The sequence below is a fragment of the Salmo trutta genome, chromosome 7 (assembly GCF_901001165.1).
Source record: "Salmo trutta chromosome 7, fSalTru1.1, whole genome shotgun sequence".
Taxonomy (NCBI): domain Eukaryota; kingdom Metazoa; phylum Chordata; class Actinopteri; order Salmoniformes; family Salmonidae; genus Salmo; species Salmo trutta.
In genome coordinates, this window is record NC_042963.1 from 50,770,126 (window position 1) to 50,792,175 (window position 22,050).

A 22,050-nucleotide genomic window follows, 5' to 3' on the forward strand; every position below is an offset into this window, starting at 1 on the left:
CTGTGTGTGACTCTCTATCTATCTCTCTCTCTCTCTCTCTCTCTCTCTCTGTGTGACTCTCTATCCATCTCTCTCTCTGTGTGTGACTCTCTATCTCTCTCTCTGTCTCTGTGTGACTCTCTCTCTCTCTCTCTCTCTGTGTGACTCTCTATCCATCTCTCTCTCTCTGTGACTCTCTATCCATCTCTCTCTGTGTGTGTGACTCTCTATCCATCTCTCTCTGTGTGTGACTCTCTATCTCCCTCACTCCCTGTCTGTGTGTGACTCTCTATCTCTCTCTCTCTCTCTCTCTCTCTCTGTGTGACTCTCTATCCATCTCTCTCTCTCTCTGTGTGACTCTATCTCCCTCACTCCCTGTCTGTGTGTGACTCTCTATCTCTCTCTCTCTCTGTGTGACTCTCTATCCATCTCTCTCTGTGTGTGTGACTCTCTATCCATCTCTCTCTCTGTGTGACTCTCTATCCATCTCTCTCTCTCTGTGTGACTCTCTATCCATCTCTCTCTCTCTCTGTGTGACTCTCTATCTCCCTCACTCCCTGTATGTGTGTGACTCTCTATCTCTCTCTCTCTCTCTCTGTGTGACTCTCTATCCATCTCTCTCTCTCTGTGTGTGACTCTATCTCCCTCACTCCCTGTCTGTGTGTGACTCTCTATCTCTCTCTCTCTCTCTGTGTGACTCTCTATCCATCTCTCTCTCTCTGTGTGACTCTCTATCCATCTCTCTCTCTCTCTGTCTCTGTGTGACTCTCTATCCATCTCTCTTTCTCTGTGTGACTCTCTATCTCCCTCACTCCCTGTCTGTGTGTGACTCTCTATCTCTCTCTCTCTCTGCGTGACTCTCTATCCATCTCTCTCTCTCTCTGTCTCTGTGTGACTCTCTATCCATCTCTCTCTCTCTCTGTCTCTGTGTGACTCTCTATCCATCTCTCTCTCTCTGTCTCTGTGTGACTCTCTATCCATCTCTCTCACTCCCTGTCTGTGTGTGACTCTCTCTCTCTGTCAATGTCTCTGTGTGACTCTCTCTCTCTCTCTCTCTCTGTCTCTGTGTGACTCTATCCATCTCTCTCTCTGTGTGACTCTCTATCTCCCTCACCCCCTGTCTCTGTGTGACTCTATCCATCTCTCTCTATCTCTGTGTGTGACTCTCTATCCATCTCTATCTCTCTGTGTGTGACTCTCTATCCATCTCTCTCTATCTCTGTGTGTGACTCTCTATCCATCTCTCTCTCTCTCTGTGTGTGACTCTCTATCCATCTCTCTCTCTGTGTCTGTGACTCTCTATCCATCTCTATCTCTCTGTGTGTGACTCTCTATCCATCTCTCTCTCTCTGTGTGTGACTCTCTCTCTCTCTCTCTCTCTCTCTCTCTCTCTCTCTCTCTCTCTCTCTGTGTGTGACTCTCTATCTCCCTCCAGTTTACAGTGAGACAAGCAGCAGACTTCTTAAGACTCAGCCAGCCGACGTAATACTTTTACTGCCTTGCCTGACTCACAGCATGTTATTGGTGTGTTTTACCTTTTCCTGTCAGGGAGAGTCTGGTTCTGGGCCCTGAGGGGCCTTGTAAACTGATGTGTGTTTTCATTTCACCCAAGTTCCCTCGGGAAGTCCTTCATCGCTAAAAATATCCCAGGTATAAGCACCCCAATGTGTTTAGCATTCTTCTCATGACAAAATATAGCCACTCACCAACACACTCACCTTACCCCCCAGCTCTGTGAATGTGTGAAAACATCGTCCTCTTCATTGATGCTTATTCCCATTGCCAATGACTTGGTCTGTAGTGGAGCAAACCACACTGCTGCTATGAGACATTATCATGGTTAAATCAATCATGAGATGCCAGCAAAAATCGGCTTTCCATTTATCTGACTTTCTGTTATCTGACTTTCATTTATCTGGCATGTCCAGCCCTTATATTTAGACTCACAATGAAAATGTTTACCATTCAGGCCAACCATGGCTACAAGTAGAACACAAAACAATTAGAACACAAAACAATTAGAAGACAAAACAATTAGAACCCAAAACAATTGGAACACAAAACAATTGGAACACAAAACAATTAGAACACAAAACAATTAGAACACAAAACAGGTAGAACACAAAAGAATTAGAGCACAAAACAATTTGAACTCAAAACAAGTAGAACACAAAACAATTACAACAAAAAACAAGTAGAACACAAAACAATTACAACAAAAAACAAGTAGAACACAAAACAATTTGAACCCAAAACAAGCAGAACACAAAACAATTTTACATAAACATGAGTTTTTTATGAGTTTTGACAAATGTCAATAAAAAAAATAAGGTCCACCAAAGCAAAAACCTGATCAAAATGAATGGATATGAATGCTGTACGTACAGAAATGGTTTGCTCAGTGGGAAATGAATATCCAACTAGTCAATGATAACTGTGTGGAGTTTGTGACAGTAACTATGTGAGCTTATTACAGTATTATAGACACTATGTCCTGGGATTTCCTATGGTCTATGTAGAAGAACCCCTTACAGTATTATAGACACTATGTCCTGGGATTTACTATGGTCTATGTAGAATAACCCCTTACAATATTATAGACACTATGTCCTGGGATTTACTATGGTCTATGTAGAATAACCCCTTACAGTATTATAGACACTATGTCCTGGGATTTACTATGATCTATGTAGAATAACCCCTTACAGTATTATAGACACTATGTCCTGGGATTTACTATGATCTATGTAGAAGTACCCCTTACAGTATTATAGACACTATGTCCTGGGATTTACTATGGTCTATGTAGAATAACCCCTTACAGTATTATAGACACTATGTCCTGGGATTTACTATGATCTATGTAGAATAACCCCTTACAGTATTATAGACACTATGTCCTGGGATTTACTATGGTCTATGTAGAATAACCCCTTACAGTATTATAGACACTATGTCCTGGGATTTACTATGATCTATGTAGAATAACCCCTTACAGTATTATAGACACTATGTCCTGGGATTTACTATGGTCTATGTAGAATAACCCCTTACAGTATTATAGACACTATGTCCTGGGATTTACTATGATCTATGTAGAATAACCCCTTACAGTATTATAGACACTATGTCCTGGGATTTACTATGATCTATGTAGAAGTACCCCTTACAGTATTATAGACACTATGTCCTGGGATTTACTATGATCTATGTAGAATAACCCCTTACAGTATTATAGACACTATGTCCTGGGATTTACTATGGTCTATGTAGAATAACCCCTTACAGTATTATAGACACTATGTCCTGGGATTTACTATGGTCTATGTAGAATAACCCCTTACAGTATTATAGACACTATGTCCTGGGATTTACTATGGTCTATGTAGAATAACCCCTTACAGTATTATAGACACTATGTCCTGGGATTTACTATAGTCTATGTAGAATAACCCCTTACAGTATTATAGACACTATGTCCTGGGATTTACTATAGTCTATGTAGAATAACCCCTTACAGTATTATAGACACTATGTCCTGGGATTTACTATGATCTATGTAGAATAACCCCTTACAGTATTATAGACACTATGTCCTGGGATTTACTATGGTCTTCTATGTAGAATAACCCCTTACAGTATTATAGACACTATGTCCTGGGATTTACTATGGTCTATGTAGAATAACCCCTTACAGTATTATAGACACTATGTCCTGGGATTTACTATGATCTATGTAGAATAACCCCTTACAGTATTATAGACACTATGTCCTGGGATTTACTATGGTCTTCTATGTAGAATAACCCCTTACAGTATTATAGACACTATGTCCTGGGATTTACTATGGTCTATGTAGAATAACCCCTTACAGTATTATAGACACTATGTCCTGGGATTTACTATGATCTATGTAGAATAACCCCTTACAGTATTATAGACACTATGTCCTGGGATTTACTATGGTCTATGTAGAATAACCCCTTACAGTATTATAGACACTATGTCCTGGGATTTACTATGATCTATGTAGAATAACCCCTTACAGTATTATAGACGCTATGTCCTGGGATTTACTATGTTGTTCTGTTGAAGAACCCTGTACCTTCTAATGACTGCAGTGTGGCCTGTGAGTATCATAGATAAAAAGTCTCAGTTTTTCATAGCTTTTAATAGTTTGTAGCTCAAACCATTCGACTCTACAGACGTTTCTGTATAAAAGACCCAGCCCTGGTCACCTCCGACTCTACAGACGTTTCTGTATAAAAGACCCAGCCCTGGCCACCTTCGACTCTGCAGACGTTTCTGTATAAAAGACCCAGCCCTGGCCACCTTCGACTCTACAGACGTTTCTGTATAAAAGACCCAGCCCTGGTCACCTTCGACTCTACAGACGTTTCTGTATAAAAGACCCAGCCCTGGCCACCTTCGACTCTACAGACGTTTCTGTATAAAAGACCCAGCCCTGGCCACCTTCGACTCTACAGACGTTTCTGTATAAAAGACCCAGCCCTGGTCACCTTCGACTCTACAGACGTTTCTGTATAAAAGACCCAGCCCTGGCCACCTTCGACTCTACAGACGTTTCTGTATAAAAGACCCAGCCCTGGTCACCTCCGACTCTACAGACGTTTCTGTATAAAAGACCCAGCCCTGGTCACCTTCGACTCTACAGGCGTTTCTGTATAAAAGACCCAGCCCTGGTCACCTTCGACTCTACAGACGTTTCTGTATAAAAGACCCAGCCCTGGTCACCTTCGACTCTACAGACGTTTCTGTATAAAAGACCCAGCCCTGGCCACCTTCGACTCTACAGACGTTTCTGTATAAAAGACCCAGCCCTGGCCACCTTCGACTCTACAGACGTTTCTGTATAAAAGACCCAGCCCTGGCCACCTTCGGGATCTGCCCTTGTCTCCGTTCTAGCTCAGCCCCCGTTAATCACACAGACTAATGATTGGTATCTGTTGATACAGAAGACTAATACAACGGTACAACCCAGAAGTCTGTAACTCACCGTCCAAAATGGGACTCATTGGGTTAGTACAGTATAATATAATATTTAGGGGACCATTTTGCAGCTCTTGCTGTATAATTGCCTTCATCAGATACGTTACCTTGGTCCTATCAGAGAATTCTCAATGCTCCGTTTGCTTGCAGGACATAAGAACAGTCAGAATGAAGCTTTACAGTAAAAAATAGAACTGACATCAAAGCAGATAATTATATTTTATTCATTCATTATATTTCCACTTCATTCTTGCACTAAGTGGAGAAACTTAAATATAAATGAAAAGAGACATACATAGTTAGTAAAAACCTTGAAACAGTTTTTGAATAAGAATACAACCGATTTGCAATACTGTCACAAAGTGGATGAGTTTGGTAGACTTTGTGCTAAATAACCCACAATGTTATAGTACAGTATAGTACTTATCTAACACTCCAAAGTACATTAAATCTCAATGTTTACTGAGTACTGTATGGTTTCATTTAATACAGAGAAGTGACATTTCAGAAACACACAACTCTATTGCTGACAAATGAAAAAAACTCAAATTTGAACTCATGGGCAACATCTTGTCCTGTTAGTTACAATAATGTACAATGTTCACAGCTAAGAAAAAAGAAATAAAAACACATATAGGCTACTATATATATATATATATATATATAGTAGCCTATATTGAACACAGCTCTCTCAACAAGTCAAACTATTTCATGCACAGTTCTTCCTTTCAGGTTGCGATATAATTTTGTAATTTAGGTGAACCATCCCTTTAAGCTCTTCTAGCTGTGTTTCTCTGTACATTCAAAATTCTATATTTACAAATTCAACAAATAATCGACATTTCTGTAAAAAAAATAATAACAACAACAACGTAAAACTTGATGCAAGTTAAGAAAATAAAATAGCTTGCGAACCCATGTCACCTCAAATGTACTTCATACGAGTGAGCACCTCTCTCCTAGCATGACTATTATCCCCTCAACAACAGCACACACACACACGTGCACCACAGAATGACAAACACTTCATAGATGACCAGAACCTTTGAAAACAACAAGGAATTTTAAACATAAAATGCATTTGCTGTGTCCAATATGGCTGCCCTGTGCAGCTTGATGGAAGGAAAATAAATCCCCTATCTGAGAAAAAGCCCTGGGAAGCTTTTTAAAACATGACTATATGAAGTATTCCTTCCTTTATGATGTCCTCCATCCTTCCATCCCTCCCTACTGAACTCATCACCCCCAAGAGTGTGACTCCACAGTCCTCTGGCTTTGTGCCCGTTCCACTCACTGAACTCTGTGTAAAACAGTCTTTTTTTTAATGAATCTAGACTGAACTGAATCAGAGTTCTGAGGCACACTACTGCTGAAGGCCACCCATGAAGCACCACAAATGAACATGACATTTTGAAAAGAAAAGGAAAAGCTGCCATGGGATGACAGTACATGCCCTTGGGGTCTGACAAGAAGAGCCATAAGGTCACCGTCAGGTGAGATCATGTGAGGTGCAACCACAGGAAATGAGGTCACATGCAGGTCAAAGGTCATGAGGATGATGTCATGAGGGCGTGTATAGCTTCAGCATTTGCATTCGCAGCAAAAGAATAATACATTTAGGAGCTCTCTGTCTGCATATACAGTACATACTGTACAAAATCCTGCACTGTAAATTCAACCTTTACCTTTGTTACTGTAAATTCAACTTTTACCTTTGTTACTGTAAATCCAACCTTTACCTTTGTTACTGTAAATTCAACCTTTACCTTTCTAACTATAAATTCAACCTTTACCTTTGTTACTGTAAATTCAACCTTTACCTTTGTTACTGTAAATTCAACCTTTACCTTTGTTACTGTAAATTCAACCTTTACCTTTCTAACTATAAATTCAACTTTTACATCTGTTACTGTAAATTCAACCTTTACTTCTGTAACTGTAAATTCAACCTTTCTGCAACAACAACAACTGTATAAACTGTACAAACTGCCCATCTTGCACAAATACATAGAATAATAGCCATACATTTAGTAACTCATTTCACCACTAGGTCCACAAAGACATTGATGCCTCTTTATGGTGGCCCTGAGGGACAAAAAGTACCTCTAACATACACAATAATATCAAGATGACGCTTTGACTGGAAAAACAATATGGTAAATAATACAAATGTGAACCACATAGTAGTCCAAAATAGACAATATTTTCTGTGTAATATACTAATTAGTGTTAATCTCAATATGTTAATATATGGATGTACATCATTTCAGGATTTCCATGCACTGTATAAGAATCTTAGTCCTCCAGGAGTATCTAGTATCTCCAATGTGTATCTTATGTGTCTGTGACAGCAGGGTGGTTCTCATTGGTGGTTCTGGGTGCAGATGGGTGGGGCATGTAATGGTGATGATGATAAGCCACACAATGATGTGATTGGTCAGTCCTGTGATATGGGGGACGGAACAGTCACCGCAGTGTCTCCTATTGGCTGGGAGGATAAACGTCTAATTAGCTACGCAAAGAATATATAAGTATCTGCAACGCTGCCTAGTGGCCTGGCTACACATAAAAGTGTAATATACTGTAGCGCCACCTAGTGGCCTGGCGGACCAGTTGACTGGCTACACAAAGGAGTTCATAGTGGTTGTATTAACCGGGGAGGGGCCCTCAGCAGTTTCCCTGATGGAGCTCTTTCCGCTGTACTGCCCAATAAAAGACCCATCCTCGTTGAACTGTCCGTCTCCACCTCCATAGTCAACTAAACTGTCGTCACTGCTGTCCCTGTGCACCGTCCCGTTAGAAGGTGTGCGGCTCCCTTTTAACGGCTTATGGTCCTCAGTGTCACTAGGAGAAAAGGACGTGCAGGTGTTATGATGACATGAGAATGTAAACAAGGAGTTTAGTGCATGGCCTTTTTTTTAGATGGAGCGTTGAAGGTCCGCAAATTCATTTTACTTTGATTTCCCAGGTCAAATGACCTTTGGTAGTTTTGTAATTTCCTGATTAATATGGAAAGTAGGATAGCCTAAGGCCTGATCCATTGATCGATCCGATCAGTCTACAATTTTAGTTACTTATGATAATATTGTATAAATACTGAAATATTTACTCAAATAGTACTACTTCTGATAGTCATTAACATTTCTGGCCACTGCAGCAGATTCATTTTCTGTAGCAGAATTGACTTTGCCCCAAGTCTAAAAAAAATGAGAGACATGATCGATTAGTTGGTTCCATCACGCAACAGGGGAATTCAAGCGAAATCATAGCTGTTCTGAATTCCTCATGAAAGCACAACACGAGGTAGTAAATAATAATACGTGCTGTGTTGCTAGACGTAAACTTTTCTCAGCAACAAAGGTTGCAATGAAAAACACAAAATCCAAGGCAATGATATAAATAAACAAATATGAAAAGCACATTTTCAGCCAAATGACTCAAAGCTAAAAAAATACAAATTATCACAATTTGGCAAACAAATGAAGAAACGGCAAATAACACTTTTTTTTTAGCATTAGTTAGACAACATTGAAATCGAATTGAGGTTATGATTCATGACAGTGAATAGCAGGTGAACGCTCCATCATAAAGCTTTAATAACGATTATTAATAATTTACTACATGTGTAATTACCATTCATAACAGGTTATGTCAGCTTATATCACATTGCATAAAAATGACTAACGGAACGAGGATACAATCTACAGTTAACTGATCAAAATCACTGCATATGGCACAAAAAAATTATCCTATGATATGTTATGACATCACTATGTAGGCTTTATGACAGCTCATAACCGTTTAGAAGACACATAAGGACAGTGGTGTAATCCTGGGATGGATTTTACAACAGGCCTTTTTCTCCAAGTGGCTTTAGTTACTGTTTATCTAACAGATATCACAGTATAGCAGCTCTTTGGTTCCTCCTCTCACACCAGTCTAGCAGTACCCTTCCTTAACATTCCTGACACCTAGCAGTACCCTTCCTTAACATTCCTGACACCTAGCAGTACCCTTCCTTACCTTGCCTGGCACCTAGCAGTACCCTTCCTTAACATTCCTGACACCTAGCAGTACCCTTCCTTACCTTGCCTGGCACCTAGCAGTACCCTTCCTTACCTTGCCTGACACCTAGCAGTACCCTTCCTTACCTTGCCTGACACCTAGCAGTACCCTTCCTTACCTTGCCTGGCACCTAGCAGTACCCTTCCTTACCTTTCCTGACATCTAGCAGTACCCTTCCTTACCTTTCCTGACATCTAGCAGTACCCTTCCTTACCTTTCCTGACATCTAGCAGTACCCTTCCTTACCTTGCCTGACACCTAGCAGTACCCTTCCTTACCTTTCCTGACATCTAGCAGTACCCTTCCTTACCTTGCCTGACACCTAGCAGTACCCTTCCTTACCTTGCCTGACACCTAGCAGTACCCTTCCTTACCTTGCCTGACACCTAGCAGTACCCTTCCTTACCTTGCCTGACACCTAGCAGTACCCTTCCTTAACATTCCTGACACCTAGCAGTACCCTTCCTTACCTTGCCTGACACCTAGCAGTACCCTTCCTTACCTTGCCTGACACCTAGCAGTACCCTTCCTTAACATTCCTGACACCTAGCAGTACCCTTCCTTACCTTGCCTGACACCTAGCAGTACCCTTCCTTACCTTTCCTGACATCTAGCAGTACCCTTCCTTACCTTGTCTGACACCTAGCAGTACCCTTCCTTACCTTGCCTGACACCTAGCAGTACCCTTCCTTACCTTGCCTGACACCTAGCAGTACCCTTCCTTACCTCATTCACACCAGAACAGTTACATCACAGTTATAGTACAGGACTTACTGCAGTCACACCAGAACAGTTCAGTAGAGTTAGGTGGTGATGTAACCCTGTAGTCACACCAGAACAGTTCAGTAGAGTTAGGTGGTTAGGTAACCCTGTAGTCACACCAGAACAGTTCAGTAGAGTTAGGTGGTTAGGTAACCCTGTAGTCACACCAGAACAGTTCAGTAGAGTTAGGTGGTGATGTAACCCTGTAGTCACACCAGAACAGTTCAGTAGAGTTAGGTGGTTATGTAACCCTGTAGTCACACCAGAACAGTTCAGTAGAGTTAGGTGGTTAGGTAACCCTGTAGTCACACCAGAACAGTTCAGTAGAGTTAGGTGGTTATGTAACCCTGTAGTCACACCAGAACAGTTCAGTAGAGTTAGGTGGTTAGGTAACCCTGTAGTCACACCAGAACAGTTCAGTAGAGTTAGGTGGTTATGTAACCCTGCAGTCACACCAGAACAGTTCAGTAGAGTTAGGTGGTTAGGTAACCCTGCAGTCACACCAGAACAGTTCAGTAGAGTTAGGTGGTTAGGTAACCCTGTAGTCACACCAGAACAGTTCAGTAGAGTTAGGTGGTTAGGTAACCCTGTAGTCACACCAGAACAGTTCAGTAGAGTTAGGTGGTTAGGTAACCCTGCAGTCACACCAGAACAGTTCAGTAGAGTTAGGTGGTTATGTAACCCTGTAGTCACACCAGAACAGTTCAGTAGAGTTAGGTGGTTAGGTAACCCTGTAGTCACACCAGAACAGTTCAGTAGAGTTAGGTGGTTAGGTAACCCTGTAGTCACACCAGAACAGTTCAGTAGAGTTAGGTGGTGATGTAACCCTGCAGTCACACCAGAACAGTTCAGTAGAGTTAGGTGGTTAGGTAACCCTGTAGTCACACCAGAACAGTTCAGTAGAGTTAGGTGGTTAGGTAACCCTGCAGTCACACCAGAACAGTTCAGTAGAGTTAGGTGGTTAGGTAACCCTGCAGTCACACCAGAACAGTTCAGTAGAGTTAGGTGGTTAGGTAACCCTGTAGTCACACCAGAACAGTTCAGTAGAGTTAGGTGGTTATGTAACCCTGCAGTCACACCAGAACAGTTCAGTAGAGTTAGGTGGTTAGGTAACCCTGTAGTCACACCAGAACAGTTCAGTAGAGTTAGGTGGTTATGTAACCCTGCAGTCACACCAGAACAGTTCAGTAGAGTTAGGTGGTTATGTAACCCTGCAGTCACACCAGAACAGTTCAGTAGAGTTAGGTGGTGATGTAACCCTGCAGTCACACCAGAACAGTTCAGTAGAGTTAGGTGGTGATGTAACCCTGCAGTCACACCAGAGCAGTTCAGTAGAGTTAGGTGGTTATGTCTCTATTGACATAAAGCTCCAGTCCACCTTGGTTGGAATAATGGCATCGATTGAAAGTATGATATCTCTTCACAAAGGCCCTCTATATCATACATTTAGCCTTGTGATATAGTGTCTAATACTTGTTATTTTGAACAATGTAAACTCTGTTATATTGTCTATTATTTTCTTATTTGAATGGACAGATTAGGATTTCTCTCATGTTAGGATCACAAACTAGATAGAGGTATGATGTGGACAGAATAACAATAGCATTTTGCCTTGTATAAACTTTAAATAGCATCCTTTTAGCCCTGGAATTGACAGTACTCTCAGTGGTGGCCATGTCCCTCCAACATGCTGATACAGTAGCTTCATACTGGATAACATATACTGTACATATCTAGGATTTCATCCAATACATTATTGCCTACAGTGAGTTTCATATAAGATCTTCACTACATCACGCACATCAGACAACATTATATATCCATAATCTATAGATGTACGTATCACAGCATATCATGTATATTATATAACATATTTATGTTTAAATATATGATACAAAAAGTAACAATATCAAATATAAAAACAAAACCCATCATATAAACTGGGGATACAGCTGGACCAGCACAAAATAATGTTTCCAAAACGCTATAGATAAATAAAGTGCTTCAACGTTCTTCATATTAGCATGCGTGGTTGGAAAAGCAAGCAGTCTAGAGAAATGATTAGAGGATGCTAGTGCAAGCATATCTAGATCACTGCAGATAGCTAGAGCTAATATGGACTGGGATGAGTGCCCTCACTGTATGCTTATGTATGCAAACATTCATTTACAAAGCATGTATATTATATAACACAATAGCTATATTTATACGCATAATGTATTCATTACAAGGGATTCATTTGGTTAGAAATGAGAAATGAGTGGGGCAGGTACAGTATTTATGCATGCCAGTTTGGGATGCTGTAACTGAATACTACAAATTTTCCTGACAGTCCTTGGGAAAGTTTTTAAAAGCTTGAAAATCCCCTAAAACTTAGACCTGAATTATATTGTGTATCCTGCTTCTCGAACGATGCAACACATTCAAACACACTACAATATCAATCTGGTGGGAGGCACACAGGCCACCAACACACTAAGCAGAGGAGAATCCAATCCCCGTCCCTTGACATCGTCCCCTGTCCTTGACCTCGTCCCCGTCCCTGTCCCTGAACCCGTCACAGACCCCACTCCTGACCCTGACCCCGTCCCTGACCCCATCCCCCCCTATCTCTGACCCGTCCCTATCGCTGACCTGTCCCTATCTCTGACCCCGTCCCTATCTCTGACCCGTCCCATCTCTGACCCCATCCCTATCTCTGACCCCATCCGTATCTCTGACCCCGTCTCTATCTCTGACCCCGTCCCATCTCTGACCCCGTCCCATCTCTGACCCCGTCTCTATCTCTGACCCCGTCCCATCTCTGACCCCGTCCCTATCTCTGACCCCGTCCCTATCTCTGACCCCGTCCCTATCTCTGACCCCGTCCCTATCTCTGACCCCGTCCCTATCTCTGACCCCATCCCTATCTCTGACCCCGTCCCTATCTCTGACCCTGTCCCTATCTCTGACCCTGTCTCTATCTCTGACCCCATCCCAACTTCTTCCCTTAGAACAGGTTTGTGCTTTACTGTGTTGCGCCAAAGAGCTGCACTGACAGAATCCTTGTAAGAACGATGCTGGTCCTGGAGGGGGGGGTCTGAGGCCCAGCAGCTGGAGGTCAGCTGTAAGGAGAGGGGGGGCAGAGCTCCTGCCCAGCTGAGAGGATGCCAGGTCAGGGGAGGGAGCGGGGCCTTGGTGGGGTGGTTGGCTTGGGGCAGGTGTAGGATCTTGGCCCACGGGCTCCAGAGGACAGATTCCCGTTTCTCACCTGTATTCCCCAAAAGTACAGTCATCCTCTTTCATAGGCTGGAACTCTGGGTCTGTGTGAGCATCCTCTTTTTCTTTCACTAGGGACAGAGATTGAGCAAATGGGTCTGTTACTATGACCTGAGCTAGGTGATGGATGTGGAGACGGAAGTGAGTGTGTTTGTGTGTGTGTGTGTGTGTGTGTCTGTGCACATGCGTGTCTGCGTAGACATGTGTGTGTGTGAACGTCTGCGCACTTGTGTGTCTGTGTGTGTGTGTGTGTGTGTGTGTGTGTGTGTGTGTGTGTGTGTGTGGTGTGTGTGTCACCCACCTGGGTATTTGCCTCCCTTGTTTCTCTTAATGAAGCAGATGATGAGGAGGACGAGGATGAGGAGAGCGATGGCACACATCAGGCCGATGAACCAGCCCTGAGTAGCGATGTCCACCTGTCTGGATGGCATAGCTGGTCAGGCACCGAGGGGAGGAAGAGAACATTACAAAACTGTTAATGACAGACCTGCTTGCTTTAATTGAGGAAGGTAACCTTGTTCCTATACTGTAATATAATGACAATGTAATGGACAATAAATGAATTCTCATTATTATCACACATCCACTATTGTAATCACAGCTCCTAAAGTAGATATGGACCAGAAATAAGTACATGATAGTATGAACACTTTGTGAGCAATACAATTTATTAACATATTGTTTGGAAATTGTTACATAGTGTTACTGTAACAGACAGTTGTGATGTTATGTTAGTGATGTTATGTTGTTGTTGTTGTTGATAGTAGTTATGATAGTGATGTTAAACATCTCAGCTGTGGAAGTTAAAGAAGGCACATTAATACAGAGAGTGATTATGATGGTTAACAGCTCGACTTCGTCAGTACATGAGGCAAACAACTTTCTCACGTTTTCTAGCACTCTTTCTTCCTCTCAATCTCAGACAGACAGACAGACAGACAGACAGACAGACAGACAGACAGACAGACAGACAGACAGACAGACAGACAGACAGACAGACAGACAGACAGACAGACAGACAGACAGACAGACAGACAGACAGACAGACAGGTTAAGTTAAGCACAGTCAGGTGAATTTTATCCGTCTGCTACATTAAGTGAATGATATGATCTATAAGGAGATGGTCTTACAGGACGTCTCTCCAGAAAAACAACACACAGACAGGATGACATCATGCAGGTCAGAAAACGACCCCGTCTATATCTCTACTGAACATGCCTAACGTACGTTTCCATTAGAATGACCACAACAACAGATTAATTGTTAATAAACTGGATCGTTTACCTACTGAACAGGTGCCTAAGCAGTAGAGAATAACACAGCTAGCATACCAAACACGTTTGTCAATCTCTACAACAACACAGGGCAAGGCAAGGCGAGGCCGGGCGGCGCCGGTGACGACCAGCCAATCGTGTGCTGCCTCACCTGGAACGGTCACCAAAAGCTCCTCTGATTGGTGGAGCACCGCTTGGTCATCGTGACCCTTGGCAACCATGCGTACCCTATAGGACAGGCCCTCCTTTAAACCCTTCAGCACATAGGCCTGAGATCCATTGACATACTCTTTCTGCCACTCCTCTTCACCGAGAGCTGCAGGAAGAAAGGCGCTTTGAAAAATGTTTGTCTGTCCGGTGCACATTTTAGGACATCCATCATAGTCAGAATGTACGGTGCGCATATTAGGACTACTGTACTTAGTTAGACTAACATTGTTGATGTCCTAATATGTCCACCGTACACCTGACATTGTAACAACGTTGGGATGGGCTATGGAGTTTCATGCAGGGATGGTTTTATCTTGTGTCATGAACTGGCATCTATCATATCAATATTAGATATCACTAATTGTGTATATGGGTCTTTCTATAAACTAGGGAACCAGTGAGTTTTTCCAACACTGGGAAACTTGTTACAGATAAGTCATTGATAATAATCTGCCAATTTTTTTCATGTCATTACATTAAGATATAAGGGGGATCATAGATATATTCAATATAATTCACGAGTTTATTTAAAACCTGTTAAATCCTTTATCATGGATGGTGTCTTGACCAATTTGTTCAAAATCATGTGACATTACTTTTCTGTCCTTACATTTATGGCAGTGTAAGTTGCGTTATATCATATATTAAGCATTAATCAGTTAAATTAGACATTGAACTTGAACTCTGTTAGAATCCTGGATCTAGCTGTCTGACCATTTTTTGTATAGAGATCTCAGAAATGCTGTTTAACTAGGTAACATTTAGTTTCTTCTTATGTTACGCTGTGAAAACAGTTTTCATGGGCACACAAATCCAAAATAATAAATGCGATTGCAAAATCGAATGCTTCAACCAAAAGAGTGACCTTACCTTGATACTTAAAACCTACATCGATACTGTCATTACCGTGGTTCTTCAGTAATTATGCATAATACTTGTTGGATGTCCAGCTGATTAATTACACCATGGTATTTTCACACACCATCATCTGATCCAGGAAGGAATTTTCCGAATGACAGTCAAGTGAAGAACAACTGTTGTGATAGTGAATGTGACACAACAACGGTGCTGGAAAAAAGGAATGTCCAGAATATTCTGGTGTCTCATTGGTTACGCTGGTGAAGACAGTTGTGCCTGGAACCACATTGGATCTAACAACCCTAGAGAATTGATTTTTATCATCTGTTGTTGTCAGCTTGATTTACAGCAGGGTCTCCTTAGGTTTAACAGAGAAAGCATCAAGTTAATGTGTTCATGTTTTCCTATGTTTTTGTGCCTCGGATTGGACACCGAAGTCTACTGTGCGCAAATGTGTAGGATAGACTATTGCGTAACACCAACGCTCTTCCTATTAATTATTCTGGATATAATGACAAAACATTACATAGGCTTATAGACTTATTGACACTATGATCTGGTAATGAAATAACATGAGAAATAAATAGTATTTTCCATGTTACACCTGCAATTTTAAACAATACAAGGGGCTTGAAGTAGCCTACCTTAACTTTAATTTGGAGCTCAGAAATACAAGTATTAGAATAGGCCTCCCTTGAAAATGTACTCAATTTGGTGCTTGAAAAGTCCAAGTTATTATTGTAGCCAATGTATGTTGTTGTATAGGTGGAGTTAAGGGCAATTTGCATATATTCACTTTTACTCCTCTAAATACACATGTGGAACTGCATTAAAATCTTTTTTATTTTGATCCCATTGGCCCCATTATTTATAGAAAGACCCACGTGCATAATATGTTATTTCATGGAATTCTACAAATGAAGTATGATTATAAAAACGCATTAGAGGATGTGTCTCAGTGAGAAATTGTTATTCAACTAAATCAGATGACTCTAATATGCTATTTCAACCGGCACTTTTACTACATTATTGGGATTACATTTAAGGGGATGGTACAAATGCATTTGAGTATTTGAATTCAGTTTTTCTAAATATTTATACTACAAACACAATTACTTTATGTGTGTGTTTTCACCCTCGGTGTAGAGGTCAACAAAACAACTACAGACATGTTGAGAGTTCAATCAATATGGGATATAAAAAATATCCTTTTTGACCCCGGATGGACAACTCCAGTCCTCAGAGGTCTGATTAGTGTCACACTTTTGCCCCAGCTAACACACCTGACTCCAATAATCTACTAATCATGATATTCAGTTTAGTACGCAATTAGTTAAAATCAGCTGTGTTTGCAAGGAATCGGGACAAAGTGTGACAGCACTCCGGCCCCTGAGGACTGGAGTCGTCCATCCTTGTTTTAGACTGTTTCTGCTGTCGGGGCAGTTTGAAGGTTTGTGTCGGGGCAGTTTGAAGGCAGTATATCAAAGATGATTTTTTTAATCAGACTAGATCAGTTATCCTATCTGTGCTAGACATACAGTACAGTTCAAAAGTTTGACACACCTACTCATTCAAGGGTTTTTCTTTACAATGTAGAAAATAGCAAAAATAAAGAAAAGCCCTTGAATGAGTAGGTTTGTCCAAACTTTTGACTGGTACTGTAACTGCCAATGTTTGTATAAACCCGCATTAGCAAATCACTGAGTAGGAGTCTCTTGTACCCATATGTTTAAGTATAACTGATGTACAGTGGATAAAATAGTTTGTCTTACTGTTGTCGTTCTTAACTATATATTCTACATAAACATGTTTTTCCGCTCCCCAGTACTCCCAATTGATAAGCATTCCGTTCTCTCCCACGGAAGAGCTAACGTTCCCGAATGCCGGAGCCGCTGGATGCACTGAGCACAACAAGAGAAGAAGACAACCATAAAGCTCACACTGTAGGTCAAAGGTCAATATAAAAAAAATACAGTTCTAATCAATCTGTTCCTGCTGAAAATACTCCTAAAATACTCCTAAAATACTCCGTAAAAATATATCAATCTGAGTCTGACTTTAAGTCTGTGCACTCACACTCAACTTACTTAGATACTGACAAAGCCCGTAGATGACTTTGCTACAGTTTATACCAGTGGTTCCCAACCAGGGGTACGAGGACCCCTGGGGGTACTTGGCCTATCCACAGGGGGTACTTGAGAAGACTCATGAGACCGTAGGCCTTCTGGTAAAATACACATCAGGGGGTACTTCAGGGGTACTCCGGGCAGAGCAAAATTCAGTTGGTGGTACAGTAACTGACAAAGGTTGGGAATCACTGGTTTATACCATACAAATAATACATCATTTGCTTGTAGGCATACATTATATTGAACATCTGTCTGTATCATAGAATCTATAGGTCAATATCAAAGCAAGATGCACGCTGATTTTCCATTCCACTTTCAGTTAGGCCTACTTCTATTAAATCTACAATTACTCCGTTCCTACAAGTACCTTACAAATGGATTCAGACAATAAAGCCTGAACATTTGTAATACATTAAGAAAATCACTAAGACTGTAAGATGTGCATGGACATTGACTAGAGCGGCTGTACCCGTGTGGAATGGGTGGCGTGGAGGAGACCCTGCTATGGGAGGTGAGGTTTGGGTTCGGGTGTTCCCTGGAACAACACGGAGAAGAATAAGAAACACCATACCCAACACTCAACAGACACAGCAGCTTCAACCATAGGCATAGGTAAGACAGTGAGCTGGCTACAAACAGGTCCATTACCACGCATGCAGTGGAAGTGCAAGTAAACAGTCAGCATGTCTGCGGGGGATCAGTCAGAGCAGGGTTCAAACACGCACAATGTCATGCATGAGACAGCACAGCACCAGCCAGACATAGAAATACAGACATAGATCAGCAGTCACAGAGTCGCCATCACGCCGTTTGAAAGTTAGATGCGACACTGAAGAGTTTTGAGTGTGCTATGTGGTTAACGGTGTTACAGCAGCCAAATAAGCACCACATCATATAATTATGTCTGTACAGCTGTAGGATTTTAATATGATCAATTTCCCTGCGCCAACAGGAAATGCAGATGAGCTTTGTGATTTACATAAATTCCCTGAACAAATGCACTAGCACACAGTAATATTAACACTGTAGCCTGATTTTGACCAGCTAATAGCTTAACCACCGATTAAGCAACATTATGGATTAAACGTTCAAATTCTGTTGCTGCAGGATTATTTTTGTAAATATTTTATTGTAACACTTGCTGTGACAATATAGGTCAAATTAAGATTCTACATCTGTATGTAGCTATCTTCAAGGTTTCAGCTTTGAATTCAGGTCCTGCTGGGTCGAGGGGTCAAGGGGATTGGTGGAAGCAGGAGGAGAGTCTTTCAAAGGGGAACGCAGGCTTGGACCGGTCTTTAAAGCCAAGGCAGTATGTGTAAAGCATCTCAGAGTACAGTATGGGTGCTGATCTATTCATTAAAACTGATTCTAGGTCAGTACTCTTATTCTGAGATGCTTTGTAAATATGGGCCCAGATCTGTTTGTATGAGGAGCATGCCGACTCTGAGAGCTACAGGTACCTCCTCCAACCTCGTCTACTGAAGGCTGATACATTAGGACTTTGAGGGAAAAGAGGGGACACAAAAGTTGATATGAAGGTCAATATGACGCCTGCATGTCCCTTTCACTAAATGTACCAGTGAGTAAGCATGAACATGCTGTAATACAAAACTAACTGGACCAACTAATGTCAAAGTACTGGGAAATACACTCACAGTTAGTGTTCTTACAACCGTTACTACACTGAGGTTATATCATGCTTTGGGACAAAGCTGTACACTGTTTGACACACTGAAGACGATTCAACAGTAGATCTACAAGGACAACAGACTAACATTATGAACATAAAACAGACAACCATGATTCATAAGCGACTATAAGATACACAATACACCATCTAGATGTTTGGTGATGACTTGAACCATTCAACATGGTACATGTGTGGAATGGTATGTAAACTAAAGAGGACTCCCATACCATAACCATATCAAATTACAGGGTACGTCCTCTACCGTCTTTGACTACAGTCAAAGTTTGTTTTCTACTTGTGACCTTCAGTAGCGTACTTTCACACTTACCTTCGTCCATAATAGTGACGGCTTCCTCTGTAATGACGGGCCCTGCTCCCTGGCCTGTTTTGGCATTGAAATAAAACTTGTAGCGTGTGCTGTACTTGAGGTTGGGGAGCGTGACGGAGGTCTTGTTGGCCGGCAGGGCCAGCTCTTCCATCGGACCCAGCTCGTTGGAGTTATTGACTGAAGAGGTGGAGGAGGGGGTAAGGTAGAGATGGAGGATTGGAGAGGTGGAGGAGGGGGTAAAGGGTAAGGTAGAGATGGAGGATTGGAGAGGTGGAGGAGGGGGTAAGGTAGAGGTGGAGGATTGGAGAGGTGGAGGAGGGGGTAAGGTAGAGATGGAGGATTGGAGAGGTGGAGGAGGGGGTAAAGGGTAAGGTAGAGATGGAGGATTGGAGAGGTGGAGGAGGGGGTAAGGTAGAGGTGGAGGATTGGAGAGGTGGAGGAGGGGGTAAGGTAGAGGTGGAGGATTGGAGAGGTGGAGGAGGGGGTAAGGTAGAGATGGAGGATTGGAGAGGTGGAGGAGGGGGTAAGGTAGAGATGGAGAAGAGGAGAGGAGGTGGAGGGGGTAAGGTAGAGGTGGAGGATTGGAGAGGTGGAGGAGGGGGTAAGGTAGAGGTGGGGAAGAGGAGAGGAGGTGGAGGAGGGGGTAAGGTAGAGGTGGAGGATGGGAGAGGTGGAGGAGGGGGTAAGGTAGAGGTGCAGGATGGGAGAGGTGGAGGAGGGGGTAAGGTAGAGGTGGAGGATGGGAGAGGTGGAGGAGGTAAGGCAGAGGTGGAGGAGGGGGTAAGGTAGAGATGGAGGAGTGGAGAGGTGGAGGATAAGGTAAGGTAGAAGTGGAGAAGAGGAGAGGAGGTGGATGAGGGGGTAAGGTAGAGGTGGAGGATGGGAGAGGTGGAGGAGGTAAGGCAGAGGTGGAGGAGGGGGTAAGGTAGAGATGGAGGAGTGGTGAGGTGGAGGATAAGGTAAGGTAGAAGTGGTGAAGAGGAGAGGAGGTGGAGGAGGGGGTAAGGTAGAGGTGGAGGATTAGAGATGGAGGAGGGTGGAGGAGGAGGTAGAGGTGGAGGAGGGGAGAGGAGAGGAGGAGGTAGAGGTGAGAGATGTGGAGAGCTGTTTGTTGATGTTTCTGGTTTGGTCAATACAACATACTGTACATACATGGCTAACACACAGTACATACACAGGCTCAACTCTTATGTAATGACACCAGATAATAATGAGTACTATGGTGATAGTACTACACTGACATGAAGGACCTACTGTAGTAACTCCTCCAGGAGTAACTCCTCATGTAGTAACCCCTAATGTAATAATGCCTACTATAATAACACTTCCTGTAGTAACTCTCCCTGTAGTAATTCATCCTGTAGTAACTCCTACTTTAACAACTCCTACTGTAACAACTCCTCCTTTAACAACTCCTACTGTAATAACTCATCCTGCAGTAATTCATCCTGTAGTAACTCCTCCTGTAGTAATTAATCCAGTAGTAACTCCTACTGTAATAAGTCCTCCTGTAATAATTCCTCCTGCAGTAACCCCTTCTGTAGTAAATCCCCCTGTAGTAATTCCTCCTGTAGTAAGTCCTCCTGTAGTAAGTACTCCTGTTGTAATTCTTCCTGTAGCAACTCCTCCCGTAGCAACTCCTCCCGTAGTAACTCCTCCCGTAATAACTCCTCCTGTAGTAACTCCTCCCGTAATAACTCCTCCTGCAGTAAATCCTACTGTAATAACTCCACCCGTAGTAACTACTCCTGTAATAATTCCTCCTGTAGTAACTCCTCCTGTAGTAACTCCTCCTGTAGTAACTCCTCCCATAGTAACTCCTCCTGTAGTAACTCCTCCCATAGTAATGCCTACTGTAATAATTCCTCTTGTAGTGACTCCAACTGTAATAACTCCTCCCAAAGTAACTCCTCCCATAGTTATTCCTACTGTAATAACTCCTCCTGTGATAACTTCTCCTGTGTTAACTCCTACTGTAGTAACACCTACTGTAATAATTCATATTGTAATAATTCATATTGTAATAACTCCTCCTGTAGTAACTCCTACTGTAATAATTCATATTGTAATAATTCATCCTGTAGTAAATCCTCCTGTAGTAAATCCTCCTGTAGTAAATCCTCCTGTAGTAAGTACTCCTGTAGTAATTATTCTTGTAGTAAATCCTCCCGTAGTAACTTTTACTGTAGTATCTTTTCCCGTAGTATCTCCTCCCGTAGTATCTCCTCCCGTAGTAACTCCTAATGTAATAACTCCTCCTATAGTAAATCCTCCTGTAGTAAATCCTCCTGTAGTAACTCATCCTGTAGTAACTCATCCTGTAGTAACTCATCCTGTAGTAACTCATCCTGTAGTAAATCATCCTGTAGTAACTCCTCCTGTAGTAAATTATCCTGTAGTAACTCATCCTGTAGTAACTCATCCTGTAGTAACTCATCCTGTAGTAACTCATCCTGTAATAAATCCTCCTGTAGTAACTCATC

The 22,050-nt window shown here is 42.1% G+C and overlaps 1 protein-coding gene across 12 annotated transcripts in view; it reads right to left on the reverse strand.

Moving 5' to 3' along the window:
* Positions 1 to 5,191: 5,191 nt before the first annotated feature.
* Positions 5,192 to 22,050, reverse strand: part of LOC115197614 (neuronal cell adhesion molecule) — a 153,428-nt gene continuing 136,569 nt past the window's right edge. For 7 of the 12 annotated variants that reach the window (XM_029759308.1, XM_029759305.1, XM_029759302.1 and 4 more), the window contains 8 exons: positions 19,568 to 19,744; positions 19,010 to 19,048; positions 18,016 to 18,081; positions 17,190 to 17,318; positions 14,501 to 14,665; positions 13,376 to 13,507; positions 13,067 to 13,145; positions 5,192 to 7,833 (listed from right to left, as the gene is read on the reverse strand). In XM_029759308.1, the coding sequence (XP_029615168.1) occupies positions 7,611 to 7,833; positions 13,067 to 13,145; positions 13,376 to 13,507; positions 14,501 to 14,665; positions 17,190 to 17,318; positions 18,016 to 18,081; positions 19,010 to 19,048; positions 19,568 to 19,744 (1,010 nt within the window). In that variant the 3' untranslated portion in view covers positions 5,192 to 7,610. The remainder of the gene's footprint in view (positions 7,834 to 13,066; positions 13,146 to 13,375; positions 13,508 to 14,500; positions 14,666 to 17,189; positions 17,319 to 18,015; positions 18,082 to 19,009; positions 19,049 to 19,567; positions 19,745 to 22,050) is intronic. The other 5 variants (XM_029759312.1, XM_029759311.1, XM_029759304.1 and 2 more) reach the window with 4 other exon arrangements.